The 15,752-nt window shown below is 42.0% G+C and overlaps 1 protein-coding gene across 1 annotated transcript; it reads right to left on the bottom strand.

Moving 5' to 3' along the window:
• Positions 1-3,610: 3,610 nt before the first annotated feature.
• cabz01093075.1 lies at positions 3,611-8,763 on the bottom strand. Its single transcript, XM_069693182.1, has 2 exons — positions 8,679-8,763; positions 3,611-5,334 (listed from the first exon to the last, which is right to left on the bottom strand). The coding sequence occupies exons 1-2, from the start codon at positions 8,717-8,719 to the stop codon at positions 4,266-4,268; spliced, it is 1,110 nt and encodes a 369-aa protein (XP_069549283.1). The 5' UTR covers positions 8,720-8,763; the 3' UTR covers positions 3,611-4,265.
• Positions 8,764-15,752: the final 6,989 nt, after the last annotated feature.

The following is a 15,752-nucleotide window of genomic DNA, read 5'->3' as shown; positions in this document are numbered from 1 at the left end:
TATATTTTCAGCATTGGTTATACACGTTGCTTTAAGTCCACTGATTCAGCATTCATAAGCAGCGTATAAAAATATGTATGATAGCTGTAAGCAGATATAAGTTTATTTTTCATAACATCACTCCTCCTGTGGCCACTCATTAGAGGACGCTGATTTATAATAATAAAAACAAATTGTGATAATAGAAAAGACGTCTTCAAAAGACAAGTTATAACACTTGAAATGTCCTTATACCTGCTTACAACTGCATTATGGTCTCTTGCAAACCAGTTATTAAGGGCCCGAGCATCGGTGCGAAAGCCCTATTGTTTGTCGTAAAAATGTTCTTCGTCGTTTGTCGTCAGTCGCTCCCGCGTAAAGTGATTTTCCTTTTTGGAGGCTTTATCATATTCAAAAACTCGTGAAAGTGGATACTCATATGTCTCCCGGTGAAACATTTGGTATTCTCGTGGAGTCGCGAGTGGGCGCGGCCAAATGGCTCGAGAGCGCCCCCTACAGAGATGCCCCGCCGGCCACACGTTTACCTAAACTCACGAAATCCGGTGGACACGTGTATCACACCTGGACGCACAAAAAAGTTACATTGCACCGTTACGTCAACTCGACAGGAAGTCCACCATTTTGAATTTAGTCGCCATTTTGGGCGATTCTGACACGTTGGACTTTGTCGAACTCCTCCGAGGGATTTTGTCGCACCGACTTGAATTTAGATTCTATGGATAGATAACATGTTGGGGATTAAATCTTCTTAAAATAATTCGTTTTCGTCGATGTGTGTGCCCGTAAAGAGGCGGCCATTTTGAGCGTCTCGCCATGAAACTACGAGTTGCTTTACAGTAAATGTTATGTACATGGACCGACCTTCGCCAAACATCACAGGTATGATAACAGCTCCGCTCTGAAGACCCCTGTGGGGTAATATTTGCTCATAGTCACAGCGCCCCCTGTTGGCCACTGGAAATGACACTTTTCATACTTTCACATTCTACGTGGAGCTGGTTGATCACATGAACCTGAAGTCGGGTCACAATAACCTAAACATGGAGTTGATGCTATATTGAGACATTGGTTCGACTTTGTCAACGGGCGTCGCCATGACGATGAGGTAAAGTGTGATATCTCGCCGTGACACAGGAAGTTGATGTTTAAAGTCAAAGGCTGCTTGAAACCTCACGAAACGTGTGACATACATCCGGCGTGGTGAGACGATACATCTGATGTGTTTTGCGAGTGGGCGTGGCCAAACAGCTCGCTCGCCGTGACACAGGAAGTTTATGTTTAAGGTCAAAGGATGCTTGAAACCTCACGAAACATGTGATATACATCCGGCGTGGTGAGACCACACATTATATACCTGTTTTGCGAGAAGCGGGGATATGTGGTCCCTTGGAGACGGCTTCGGGGAGACGGCTTCAGGGAGACCCTTCGGGGAGACGGCTTCGGGGAGTGCGAGGGCCCGTACATCACAGCTTGCAGTTTTAATTACATGTTTATATTTTATACTAATGCTAATGAGATGTATTAAGATTGTGGGATTTCTTTGACCACGTGTGTTTCTTAGCGTCCCGACAGCTTCTCGGCATCTCCCTCCTTCACCCACTGAATTCAGCGTTTAGTCATACACAGACATCTTTGTTTGACTGGGCCTCCGTGAGACAAGTTTAATCACCAAGATAAAGTTGTCTGGCCAAGCTTCATTAGTGAAAGGAATTTCCTCAGTAGTCTGTGAAAAATACCTCGAAGTCAACCTGAATAGAAAATGATATGACTGTGATTTACACACAAACAGATAACACAGTCTCATATGTAAGATTGTTATCAGTAATGTGGTACATCTACTGTGCAGGTAAAACCTGGTTACAGTAGACCACTAGATGACACTATTTTCCATTTATATGTATTTGATTAAGAATGGGCGTGCAGGCACACACACACACAATAACTGTCACAGTGCATCAAGTTACATTCCCCATTAAAGTAACACCAGAATGAGGTGTAATCATGATAAGGATATTTGCATAAATGAGACTCCATAAAATCCACAGAAATGGGTGTCTCAAGACCAGAGTCAGTGATCCTATCTGCCTGACTGTCATACTAACAAAAATGAAATATTGTTGATGACAAAAATGCATAATGGACAAAAGACCAGGTAGATTAAATGGATTATTTTAATGATATTTTACTGAAAAAGTAAATGTGATACATAAAAGTAGATGATTCTGTTAGAATAGAATAGAAACAAATACATAAGAATATTTTTTTTAAATATGATAATGATACCATTACTTAACATGTCATATGTAATTCAGCAAATGAAAATGTTGATTATACCTAAAACAGGTTGCTTTATTGACTGCAGTGTCTTTTAGGGGCCACCTGTATGGGCTCAATTTGATGAGATTTTGAGTAACATGATGTTCACAAATAATTCCAAAGTTTGTTGTTAAAAATGTAGTTTTGTAAACTTGTAAAATAGATCTGCCGGACAAATTAAAGTTACTGAAGGCTATGTGTAAAAATGTTTTGTTTTTTTTCAAACAAAATATACACGTGTACAGGTGCTTTTGCGAACATCTGTGTGCAGATACAAAGGAGTAAAGCATGCGTAAAACTCAGTTTGGGCAGTGACAACCCAATTACAAAGTAAAGTCAAACAGAGGGCTGATGTTTGTAGTTGCCTTAATGTATTTACTGCTAAAATTCAGAATTTAGCAGGATATACTGAAAAAAATACATTTTCTTTTAAGGAAGTTATTTTAGCTCAGGAGTGGAAAGGAACATCTCAATCCAGTAACATCAAAACCCCTGCCATTGGGAAAGTTACTGACTTTTAACTCATTTCTAACTTCTATCTCATAAAACTGTGAATTGACTGGATTAAATAATTAGTCAATATGGATTTCTTATATAAAGCATTCATTTAACCAACTTTCTTCTTCAAAACTCACCAGAAGTTTAAAAAAAACGTGACGTTTTTTTGTGTAATGATGATTAATATCAGAATAAATAATGCATTAATGATGACTTAACTTGACAGCGAAACCCTCAGATGTGCAGAGAGACTGCAAAGGTTAATTTAACCACTTGGTTACACACTTCCCATCTGACAGTGTGGTTTTCTCTGTCGGTAAAGTGCAAATCATCTGCATTAGTAATGTTGCCACATGCACCAGGGACCTTTTGCTGTGCAACAGACTGACACACACACACACACACACACACACACACACACACACACACACACACACACACACACACACACACACACACACACACACACACACACACACACACACACACACACACACACACACACACAATAGGTGCTGCTGTGATCATGTTCAAATAAAAGTTAATGCTTTTTTTCTCTTCTCATAGTGGTGTTTGCCTTCGTTGAAGACAAGTAATAGTCAGTAAGTTAGACATTGTCTTCTTGCAGCTCTGACTGTATAGTTTCTTTTGGCAGCTGATGATCAAATGAGGTTACTGCTGCTGCTGCAGCTGCTGTCACTGACATAATTTCACACAAAACTTCAGCTGGTGACATAATTCAAATGGGGAAAACAAATTTGAAATCAAAACAATTTCTGACTCATCATTACATGCTTTCTAAACATCTCTCTAATATGCTCAAATATATTTACAGTACAGTTACATTATATATTATTATATTACGATTTGTTTGTACAATTTTAACAAGTATAAAGATATGTATTTAAAAAAATGTATGGTCTCATACTATTACATATATATACATGGACTTAATTCCCATTCCCTTATCATTGTGGAAAAACTCAAAATGTACCTCATCCTTAATCTAAACCTAAATGTAGCCTATAACGTGAGGATAAGCCAAAATTAAATCAATTTTGAATCTCCATTTACAGAAAAAAAAAAAAAAGAATTTCACAAAAACTCGTGATCACGTGACCACATACAGTGGCACATGTGATTTTGTCCCTGGAAAACATGAAGTTTTGGAACATTTTTATGGTATAATGTGTGAAGCCCATGTATATTCCCATGTGAAAACATTTCAACATATTTTTCCCATGTTATCATATGTTGAGACTTGTGGTAAACATGTTATACAAGTGATCACTGATACTGTAAGGGCTAAACCTAAATTTAGCCTATAACAAGTAAGGATTAGCCAGAATTATTTATGTTTACTTAACAAGAAATGTCCTTATTTTGGTGATGACTGCAGACATTTAAGTAAAAGGAAAAATAACCAAAACCGCTTCCTCCATGGCTTCAGTTTACACAGCCGTGCTCCTCTCATCCAGGCTGACAGTTTGTGAGTAGACGGATGAAGACATTCTGTCCTGAGGTATGCACACCTTGATCATCTGGCACAGTTTGCAGGGACTTCTGTTTATCAACCTCAGCAAGTGCTTTCTGAACTTCTCCCCTACAAACACGTAAAGGATGGGGTTAAGGCAGCTGTGAGAGTAGGCGATAGTCTCCGTGACTTGTAAAGCCAATTTGATGGCCTTGCTGCTTTCGCATTGTGTATAGTTGCCCTGAAGCTCCAGCGCTTTGAAGAACGATGCAACGTTGTAGGGAACCCAACAGCAGAAGAAAACAGCTACCACCACGAGAACTACCCGGATGGCCTGTTTCCTGGATGACTGGCTGTGCAGCAGCCTCCATATGATCTGTGAGTAGCAGAAACCCATGATGACGACTGGGACCAACAGACCCAAAATATTCATTTTGAAAAGGCTGAAGATTCTCCAGGAATGAACATTTCCTGAAGCAACTGTGGGATATTCAGGGTAGCAGAACTGAGTCATATTAGCAGATGGCTGCTGTTTCAGGAAGATCAGGTCAGGGAAGGAGGCCAAAAATCCAGCCAGCCACGTAACAGCAGCTGCAATTATCCCAAAGGACCGTGTCCGCACTTTTACAGCGTAAACAGCGTGTACTATAGCCAAGTACCGGTCGACGCTCATTAGAGTGATGAAAAAGATGCCGCAGTAAAAGACAATGTGATAAATGCCCAGGACCATCTTGCACATACCGTCCCCAAACAGCCACTGGTCTCGGGCTTGGTGGGCCAAAAAGGGAAGGGAGCACACCAACAGAATGTCGGCAATGGCCAAGTTTAGCAGGCACACGTCGGTCATGCTTCGGAGTCGCACCCCACAAGCAATCACCCAGATGACCAGAGAGTTACCCACAAGGCCCAGGACGAAGAAAATGATGTAGAGGGGTGGAAGAAAAATGGCCCCGTATTGCTCATACACACATCTCCCGTAGTCCCCGTCAGGATAGTCGTAATAGTCGTATTCGGTGCTGTTATCGATGAAGGGTGCTGTAGTAGAGCTACAAAAAAACAAAGGAACAACACCAAAGGTTAAGGAAGTTACCAATATTTGGATTTGCAAACTACTTCGCACTGAAGTTATAGGCAGTGCAATAAAGCCTTTTCACTATGATCAGCTACGAGCTTCCAAGCTGTGCAGCTTATTGATGAAGCGTATGCCTGAGTTCAATAAGGACGATCTGTTCCTCATGTTTCATCTTCATTTCTTTGTGGGTGAACATGGGATTTTCCTGCTGAGCTGTTTTCTTTCACTTCCCCACACTGTCGAATCACTCAATCATAGTTTTGTCACTTACACTTGCCCAATGATCTTTCTGCCCGTGTTTTTGACCCCATCATTTTCTAGTCCCTGTCCTTAAAATATAATAGTAATTATATATGTCATAAAAAGTAGTAATTACATTAATACAAATTTGAAATCCGCTCCACTATCTCCAGCTTCTAAGCCCGGGGGGGGGGGGGGGGGGGGGGCTGTCCCATCTCCTACATCCATTTGGGACATCGCTCTGACGCGGCCTCTCATCACCAAAATTTATTGCTGAAACTAACATTTTTTCAAGAAATTGTTTTTCACTTCTTTTTGAACAGTAGTAAGGTTTACAGCACAGGAAAACAGTCTTTCTGAGATCAGAACTGGAATGAAGAACTCTCGCCTATAGCCTGCGGTTATGATTATTAACTCGTCACAGACATTTTGTATCAGTATCAGAGGTCTTCAGCAAAGTCAGCATCACGGGTTTGGTATGTCTGGGTTTCCTTTTGTTTTTGTTCTTTATGTTTTTCCCTCGCCCTCCCTGCGGTCCCCCGTGCATGTCTCTCTCTGTCTCCTTGTTTATCCCTGTGTCACTCCCTGCGCCCCCCAGAGGTCCTCTGTCTGTTTTTGTCTCTCTATCCTTGCCTCTGTCAGTTCCCTAATCAACCCAAACTGCAGTATATATCCTTCCAGTCTCCACTCCCAGGTCGAGCGAAGCCGTTTGGCCACGCCCACTCGCAAAACACACATCAGACGTATCGTCTCACCACACCGCATGTATGTCACACGTTTCGTGAGGTTTCAAGCAGCCTTTGACTTTAAACATCAACTTCCTGTGTCACGGCGAGACATCACAATTTGCCTCATCGTTACGGCGACGCACGTTGACAAAGTCGAACCAATGTCTCAATATAGCATCAACTCCATGTTTAGGTTATTGTGACCCGACTTCAGGTTCATGTGATCAACCAGCTCCACGTAGAATGTGAAAGTATGAAAAGTGTCATTTCCAGTGGCCAACAGGGGGCGCTGTGACTATGAGCGAATATTACCCCACAGGGGTCTTCAGAGCGGAGCTGTTATCATACCTGTGATGTTTGGCGAAGATCGGTCCAACAACTCGTAGTTTCATGGCGAGACGCTCTTTACGGGCACACGCATCGACGAAAACGAATTATTTTGATACGATTTAATTCCAAACATGTTATCTATTCATAGAAACTAAGTCGGTGCGACAAAATCCCTCGGAGGAGTTCGACAAAGTCCAACGTGTGAGAATCGCCCAAAATGGTGACTAAATTCAAAATGGTGGACTTCCTGTCGAGTTTATGTAATGTTGCAATGTCACTTTTTTTCTGCGTCCAGGTGTGATACACATGTCCACCGGATTTCGTGAATTTAGGTCAATGTGGCCGGGGCATCTTTGTAGGGGGCGCTCTCGAGCCATTTGGCCACACCCAGTCGGGACTCCACTAGAATACCAAATGTTTCGCCGGGAGACATATGAGTATCCACTTTCATGAGTTTTTGAATATGATAAAGCCTCCAAAAAGGAAAATCACTTTACATGGGAGCGACTAACGACGAACGAAGTATGGAAATAGTGACATTACAATACAAACAAAACTTTCTGGAAATAAAAAAAATATATATAAATTCCACTGATTTAACCCTTTTGTGGCATTTCACTGTTTACAAAAAAGCCTTTAGAGAGCAGTGCAATTGTCACTGAGGATATGCAAATCTGACACCACCAATGTCTGTATATTTCCAAAGCTACTAGAATGATGTAAAAAATAAGCTTGTGACTCACTGTAGCCTCACATAGCTCATGTTACACTTGCTGTGCCCGATGAAACCTCTGTACCTCAGTGCTCCATAATGACCACTTACTGTGTTACTGGTACCCGTCAGTGTGGGTGGTGAAATGGAGTTTCATATCGATCATTTCCAGACCAGCATTTGTTTTGGCACTATTGAACTTTACTGCATTCTACTGTAGGCTATATTTTTTTTTAAATTCTGTTTTATGTATTGTAGCACCAAATCACAACACAAGTCCTCTCAGGGCACTCCAAAATATTATAGAGAAACCCAACAATTTTGCAGTTCCCACATAAGCATCTTTAGGTTGTTTTTTGTAATCATTATTATTGCGATTACACCTGGTTGGCAAAAGAACTTGAGTTTTATTAGGTGTACTGTGTTGTAAACTATGGTTTATCATAATGTATTTTTAAAAAGTTTTGTTCTGTCGCAGTTTGTGTGGCCCAATCAATAATTTATGATATTTACATTCATTTTCATTTTTCAGCGGGAAACATTTGTGGTTGTCTTCAGCTTTAGCTTTAAAAACAACTTTCTTTTAAATGATATCCCATAAATCTTGACAGACATGATAACAACTGTTTTGTAAACCTGCAATGAAATTGGTGTTGTGTGTGTGTTTGTGTGTTTGTCTCTCTGTCCGTCTCTAACACACAAACTGTCAAATGAAAAAAAGTTTTACAGCTTTAGGAAACCAAAAAACTATTAAAGATGAGTGTTTCTATTATTTTATTTTATTAAACATGTTATTAAGCATTTTGCATTCCTAGTCATGTCTTTTTCCAAGTTTTATTTTTGGCCATAGAAGTTGAGAATTACAATGTGGATTTCATTTTGTCACTATAGATTTCTGATGTTTTATCTTCAGACAGTTGCAGTGATGCCATTTTGCTTCTGTTGCTTCTGTCATATCACTTGCTGAGCCGACAGAATTGTAACAAATCTATCGTATCAAACTGGAATCGGTCTTATTTTTAGTCACATTAGACCACAAGTTTCTCATGTATTGTATTTGGGATAATAATAAACCCCTTCAGGCAGTTTCACTTAAAGAACACTGGAAACTTCTTTCATATGCATATTTAAATATTTATATTTGCATAGTGATAGTTCACAGTTTATGGCTACAGAGAGTCACCAAAGAAAATCCGGCCTAGTGCCCTCCATTGCCTAGAGTCAGCCCCGGTCAAGTGTGTGTAGAAATACATGTCAGATACACTTTGTCAAGTAAAAACATGTAAATGTGAAAAAAATAATAATTACCTGCCATTGCTGCTCATAAGATAGCCAACGGTGGTGTTCATTCTGGAACGCAAGATCAAGATCAAAGAGGTTATTGGCTCTGCATTCAATTATTTACTGACAAGTGAGAAATGGTTTGCATATCAGGATGGGGAAGGGGTTGCAAGTGTTCAAAGAAAGATGAGCCTGAAGTCACACCGGTCGAGGGGGCTCGGAAAATGTGGGTTTGGTGTTTCCTGAGTGCTTTGAAAGTGATAAAATAGAAGTTTCATGATCTGCACGCTCGCTTGGACCGCCTGCAGGCGGTTTCGCGGTTGAAGTCTGGCAGAACACTATATGTGTGTTTGTGCTTCTTTGCAGGCAGTTGATATTGCTGAAACTCATCTGTAGCCTGTCCTGTCAAATTGTTGCACACAATAGCACCCTTCTTTTCTGTGATTATATAATGTAGTGAGTTTGGGTCTGGTAGCACCAGCGAAGTCTGTATCCGTCTGTACTGATTCAAAACAGCACTGTGTATAAGAAAGTCAAAATATTCTCTTAGTCGGGTCAACTTCTGATTCATATCTAAATCACAAACTGAGATGTGACCATTGCATTTCACAGAGGTTCATATTTGTATGCGTCATTGTTAGGAAAAATAGTAACTCATTGTCAGTGTGTAAATTAAGTTACTGCTATGTGTGTAAAGTTTCATCTAGTCTATGCATTAAACTGTAGTTGAAAGGTCACTACTGCATGCACAAATCACGAATTCCTCTCCTGCAACACATCCCCTCGAAGGAGGAGGAACTGGCTTATCTAGTTCAGCACGCACATAAATTAAAAGCAAACATACCCATATAGTGTGCAAAGAACATTTAATGCCTACACACTCACGTTGCACAACATGTGAACATGCTTATATATGACTGTAATCACATGCTGTTATGTAACCCCATATGTACAATAAAAGGTGCAAAGAGGGAAGTCTGATTCGGAGTTGGCTGATGCCAGGTGAAGAGCTTACAACTCTAAGACCCTGCACGGACTTCCCTTGCTGCAAGTAAAACTCAGATTTGGTGCCAAGCCTTGTTTTTGTCTGACTGTGGGTTTGATTCTTGTCCTATCAGCGCTATGTTACGGTTCTGAACCCAACATACAACTTGGTCCTTCGAGCCGGATCCCAAGATATCGCCGCCCACTGAGGAGGGAGAGGACACACCGGAGTCTGTCGACAGCCAGGACATCTAGGATGCCTGCAAAAAGACCTGGGGCGTGAATTCGTGGCCAGGCCGGTGCTATAACGTCTGAACTCCCCTCGGTGGACGACGATTGACGGGATCCTGAATCACCCAGGGAGACAGAAACAACGCTAAAAGTAAGGAAAGAGTACGGCTCTATAACCGTGAATGCGCAATTAGGTAACTCCGCCGTAAGGGAGGTAAATTAGGTCACTCTGCCGTAAGGGAGGTCAATTAGGTCACTCCGCCGTAAGGGAGGTTAACAGAGAGCTCGAACGAATGTGTGTGTGTGTGTGTGTGTGTGTGTGTGTGTGTGAATGCCACTAATGGAAACAACAGCACAGGAGGAAACCTAACGGTGTGAACGTAATCCTGTGGTCTGTTAAAGTACACATAGTAGTGGATTAAGGAAAATAGGTCCTGAAAAAGACACGTAGTCTGTAAAGGACACAAAGAATATTGACATAATGGGGAGTGAAAACAGTAAGCCTGCCTTAGAGGGAGACTCCAAGTTTATGGAACGGGCATATCCAGGCAGCACCAGATTCCTAGACAACTGGAAGAAAAAGTTTGATTTTGACAGAAGATTAATGGAAGGGCAATGTAAGAAAGTAGTAGAAGGATTGATACTAAGTGTGTCGGGAAAGACAGGGAAAAACAAGCGGCGAAAGGAAGAACAGTTAAGTGTAGCTAGAAAATGGTTAGAACAAGCAAAAAAAAGGAAAGAAGCAGGGAGAGATAAGCGTACTACGCTGCACGCCACGGCAGTAGTAAATCAGGATGAAGAGACAGGGCCCCCGTCTGATATACATAGACAGCGGAGAGAAGAAGCAGAGAGAGCAGTTAGAGAGTTGGAAAGATTAGACGCAGAAGAGGAGCGCCAGAGACAACAGGAAATAGAAGAGGAACAAAGAGTGATAAACGAAATAGGCCCGACTGCAGCTCAACTAACTAGTCCCATGAAAACTAGAAGTCAGACAGCTAGGGCAACTGGCGTGTATCCAGCGTTGACAGCCTATAAAGAAAAATACAGCATAACACAAAAAAACAACGAATGTGAAGGCTGTGGCACAGGACCTGACCCCCCACCAAAATATAACACTGAAACATACCCCCTAATGGCGGTGGCTAACCCTCATTTCGGCATAAACGGTGACCAAGAACGAACTATTGACGTATACAGACCATGGATGGAGAGCGAATGTGCGGAAGCATGTAAAAGCTTAGGAGACTATGTCACTGATGTGGAGGGATGGATAGAGAGACATAAACAGTTAAGAGACTCCTACCGCCTAAATGGCATAGAAGTAGAACAAACGTTTAAAAGATGTCTCACATATAATTGGAATAGAGTAAGAAGAGTGTACACAGGGAAAGCAGCGGATGGTAACGTCCTAGGCTACGGTACAGCAGAACTGAATGCCCAGATACAACCCGTGTATGACAGCATGACCGAAGTATTCCGACAGAGACCAGACTACGCTAAAATAGCACAATGTAGACAAAAAGAAGGAGAGGACGTACATGAGTACAGGACAAGACTGGAGGGAGTATTCAGACAGAACAGCGGACTACACGACGACGGTAATCCAGATGGCCCATATCAACAACAACTAAAACAGGCTCTGATGTCAGGCCTCCACCAGAGCATAGCTGACTTTATCAAAAAACACAATGTCAACCACCCGACAGACGGACTCGTCCCGTGTATGAACTGGGCTCAACACGCCCAAAGTATTATAAAAAAGAAAAAGAAAAGGACGGCAGAAACAGCAGCCACATACTTATTAGACTATGAGGAACCATCACAAGTATTTTTCCTCGGCCCGCCCAGAGGCAGGGGGCGTAGAGCAAGGGGGAGAGGCAGAGGCAGAGGAGGATGGGCTCCACTGCGCTACCCCGGAGGCAGGGATGACAGCTGTTGGAGGTGTGGAAAAAAAGGACACTATGCACGAGACTGCAGAGCAGAAGACAACCTTGACCAACATGACGAAGAATACAAGCAGTCACCCCCACACAACCCATTTCGCAATAAATGACTAGAGAAGGAAAAGGGAGGAAAGGATCAAGGTAGTGTGGACGAGACACCCATACTAGATCTTACAGAAGTATTATTAAATTTCTCGGGAGATCATGAAAAACCCACAAGAGAATTGGAAGTAAACGGAAAACCCATCACATTTTTATGTGATTCAGGTGCGGACAAAACAGTTTTAAAACAACATGTACCTGGTTTAACACCATCAAATGGACGGATTTTTGTGAAATCCGCAAATGGACAGCTTAACTGTCATCGCACGTCCAAACCGGTATGGATACGAGATTCACAATCAGGAGAGGAAACCCGAAGTTCAGTGGTAATCTGTCCTGACTGTCCAGTCAACCTGTTAGGGAGAGACTTACTCTTAGCTATGGAAATATCTATAGTTCCTACCTCTAAAGGAATGGTCGCAGTGGGGAAAGGGGAGGCTGTCGACACACTAGTGGTGCAGAATCATAGCGAACCTTGTTACTACTGGTCCCTCGACATGCCTCAACCAGACCCTACTCACACTGGAGAACAACTCCTAAAGTTTGCAAGGAAAAAACAAACAGGCCAGTATCAAGAACAACATGCGGACCAGATGCATGTGACCCTGAGGTTTAAACATACCCCAGGACCAGATTTACTCTACAATGAAAAGGTTCAGAAACTAGGACCTCAGAGAATCAAATTAAAAACAATGTACACAGATGGAAAAACACAAACAGGATTCGCTGTGGTCACAGAAAGAAATTGTACAGGCGAAAAAACTAGCCTCGAACCTCTCAGCCCAGGCGGCTGAAGTTATAGCCTTAACAGAAGCATGCAAAATAGCACAAGATCAGAGCGTCACTATATATACTGATAGTCAATATGCATTCTCCACGCTACATTTATTCGCAGCCCAATGGTCACGGAGAGGAATGACCACATCCACAGGAAAACCTGTCGAGCACGCGGACTTATTAAAAGAACTCCTTAAAGCAGTCCTGTTACCAAAGAAAACCGCAGTATGCAAATATGCAGCGCATACAAAGAAAACGGACAGAGTAAGCAAAGGCAATGCATTTGCCGATAAAACAGCCAAAGAAGCAGCAACAGGACAATATGGCATATACACCATAGTCCATCAGAAACCGAACGAGGAAATCGAACCAATATCTAATGAAATTTTAATAGATATGCAAGCGAATTCACCAACATCAGAAAAACAGCTATGGTTAAAAAATGGAGCACAAATACAAAACGGCATATATCACATAAACAACAAACCTGTACTACCAAGAAACCTATACAAAACAGCGGCCATTTTGAGTCATGGGCCTTGCCATGTCTCAACAGGAGGGATGGTTGAAGGGATACATCAACATTTCTATACAATAGGATTCAATTCATACTCAAAAATTGTTTGTAGATCATGCTTAATCTGCTGTAAACATAACTCCCAAGGAAACGTCAGACCAAAACGCGGTGTATTCCCGAGAGCTGAACACCCGTTTGAAATAATACACATGGATTTTATTGAATTAAATAAAAATAATAACTTCCAATATTGTTTGGTTCTGATATGCCCATTCTCCAAATGGGTGGAGATTATCCCAAGCAGAAAGGCAGATGCTATAACAGTAGCTAAAGCTATATGCAAAAACATCATCCCACAGCATGGCATCCCCAGAATAATATACAGTGATAATGGCTCACACTTTGTAAATGATGTGATAACATACCTAGCGCAACACTTAGGAATAACATTAAAAAAAAATCACTGCTCGTACCATCCACAAAGTGCAGGGTTAGTGGAAAGAGCAAACGGTACAGTGAAATTAAGGCTACGAAAAACTATGGAGCAAACAGGAAGAACCTGGCCAGAATGTATAGATCTGGTAAAAATGTACATGAGAATAACCCCAACTGAAAATGGACTAACTCCATTTGAAATAGTAAATGGTAGACCGTTCAAATTACCATTATTTTATGACGATGAAGAAAAAGAACAAGAAGAAAACACATTAACTGATTGGATGTGTAAAATGATGAAAGGAAAAGAAATAATGAGTGCAAATAATCTGCCAGACCACGTTGTGTCCCCACAGGAAAATCCAGTCAAAGCCGGTGATTGGGTGCTGATCAAGGTCATCAAAAGGAAGTGTTGGTCCAACCCCCGCTGGACTGGACCATACCAAGTTCTCCTGACCACACCAACGGCCATAAAGATCGCGGAGAGAGGCACCTGGATACATTTGAGCCACTGCAAGAGAGTGACCCCCTTGACTGCTGCCAACAGCGGGTAACGGTGGAAGTCTGGTTACAAAGGGTGGGTGTAGCTCTAGGCTCCCTGGTCTCAACCCAGTGAAGAAAACAACTGATCCGCGCCCATAGTATCCTGTCAACAATGGCATGCAGGTGGGTCCTCCCCCTTGTGGTAACAACTTTTACAGGACTCTGCCTCCTGTCACTCCGCCAAGATGACGAAGGCACGATAAGAAGGAAAAGATGGACCGATCAGCAACCAGACAAATGGACATGGATGGACGAAAACCCAAAACATTCGTGGGATACCAACATGTGGTACAGCTATGTAAAGGTCCTCGTCAGGTCGTATAATAAAAGTGATTGTTTTGTATGTTCCCACATGCCACACTCATCTACACAAGTGACCTTACATGCAAAACCTATGAACCGGACGGAAGCTAAATGCTTTTCCAGTTTCGCTGGGGTGGGGTACCAACATAAAGACATAATCATCAACGTCACCCTGGTAAAGGAAGGTGAGTCCGGATGGCTTGAGTTCACTGGACTTAAGAATGGGACATGTGACACCATGTTCTGGGTGAATTTGAACCGTACTAGTACCGGCCCTGTTGTTCCTCAGAAGGTATTCCTGAAAGATAACCCGAAATTTCCCCTGTGTTTTGAGCAAACAAAGGGCACCGTCTTCTTAGGAAATTCCAGCAAACAATGTATAAAAACGTATTATGGCGACGGGCAAGGGGCACCTGTGCACCAGAAAAGGCCATCCAATGGTACTTATTTAGTACAAGGAGGCTGGTGGCTGTGTGGCACTAATGCATATATTACCTTACCTGTTGATTGGAGTATGTACCCCAATATTTGTAACAGACCACACGTTCATTATAGACAAAAAACAAACCTCAATAAACAATGTTCGTCGTAAACGATCAACTGACCAGTGGATGACTGAGAATAGAATTAAGCCTCATGACGGTATATGGGGAACTGACGTACCAAAAGAACATAAACTCTGGACTGACGCATCAAAAGTAATCTTAGCTCTCTTCCCACAGTTAGGGGTAGGTAAAGTGATGCTACGCTTGGAGACTGTTGACTATAGATTCCAAGTGTGGGCAAATGCGTCTATAAAAGTAAATGAAGGCCAAAACCGAGAAATCAAGGCACTCCGCCTCATGGTGCTCCAAAACAGGATGGTATTGGACCTCCTGACTGCATCTGAGGGAGGTGTCTGTGTGAAAATAGGAACTACATGTTGTACTTACATCCCTGACGAGGTTAACACCAACATATCCACTGCCATGAATGTCCTGAAACAAATGCAATCTGTTATGAACAAAGACCACACGAATTCCTCTCTTGCAACACATCCCCTCGAAGGAGGAGGAACTGGCTTATCTAGTTTAGCACGCACATAAATTAAAAGCAAACATACCCATATAGTGTGCAAAGAACATTTAATGCCTACACACTCACGTTGCACAACATGTGAACATGCTTATATATGACTGTAATCACGTGCTGTTATGTAACCCCATATGTACAATAAAAGGTGCAAAGAGGGAAGTCTGATTCGGAGTTGGCTGATGCCAGGTGAAG

This window comes from Brachyistius frenatus, unplaced genomic scaffold, assembly GCF_029030835.1.
Source record: "Brachyistius frenatus isolate BFR_SWC_R1_liver_20210118 unplaced genomic scaffold, ASM2903083v1 Contig_14, whole genome shotgun sequence".
Taxonomy (NCBI): domain Eukaryota; kingdom Metazoa; phylum Chordata; class Actinopteri; family Embiotocidae; genus Brachyistius; species Brachyistius frenatus.
This window is presented reverse-complemented; position numbering and strand designations above follow the sequence as displayed.

Coding starts and splice junctions, on each gene's coding strand:
- cabz01093075.1 (XM_069693182.1), bottom strand. CDS start 8,719: ATGAACACCACCGTTGGCTATCTTATGAGCAGCAATGGCAG. Junction 5,335..8,678: donor CTTATGAGCAGCAATGGCAG/GTAATTATTATT, acceptor GTTTTTTTGTAG/CTCTACTACAGCACCCTTCA.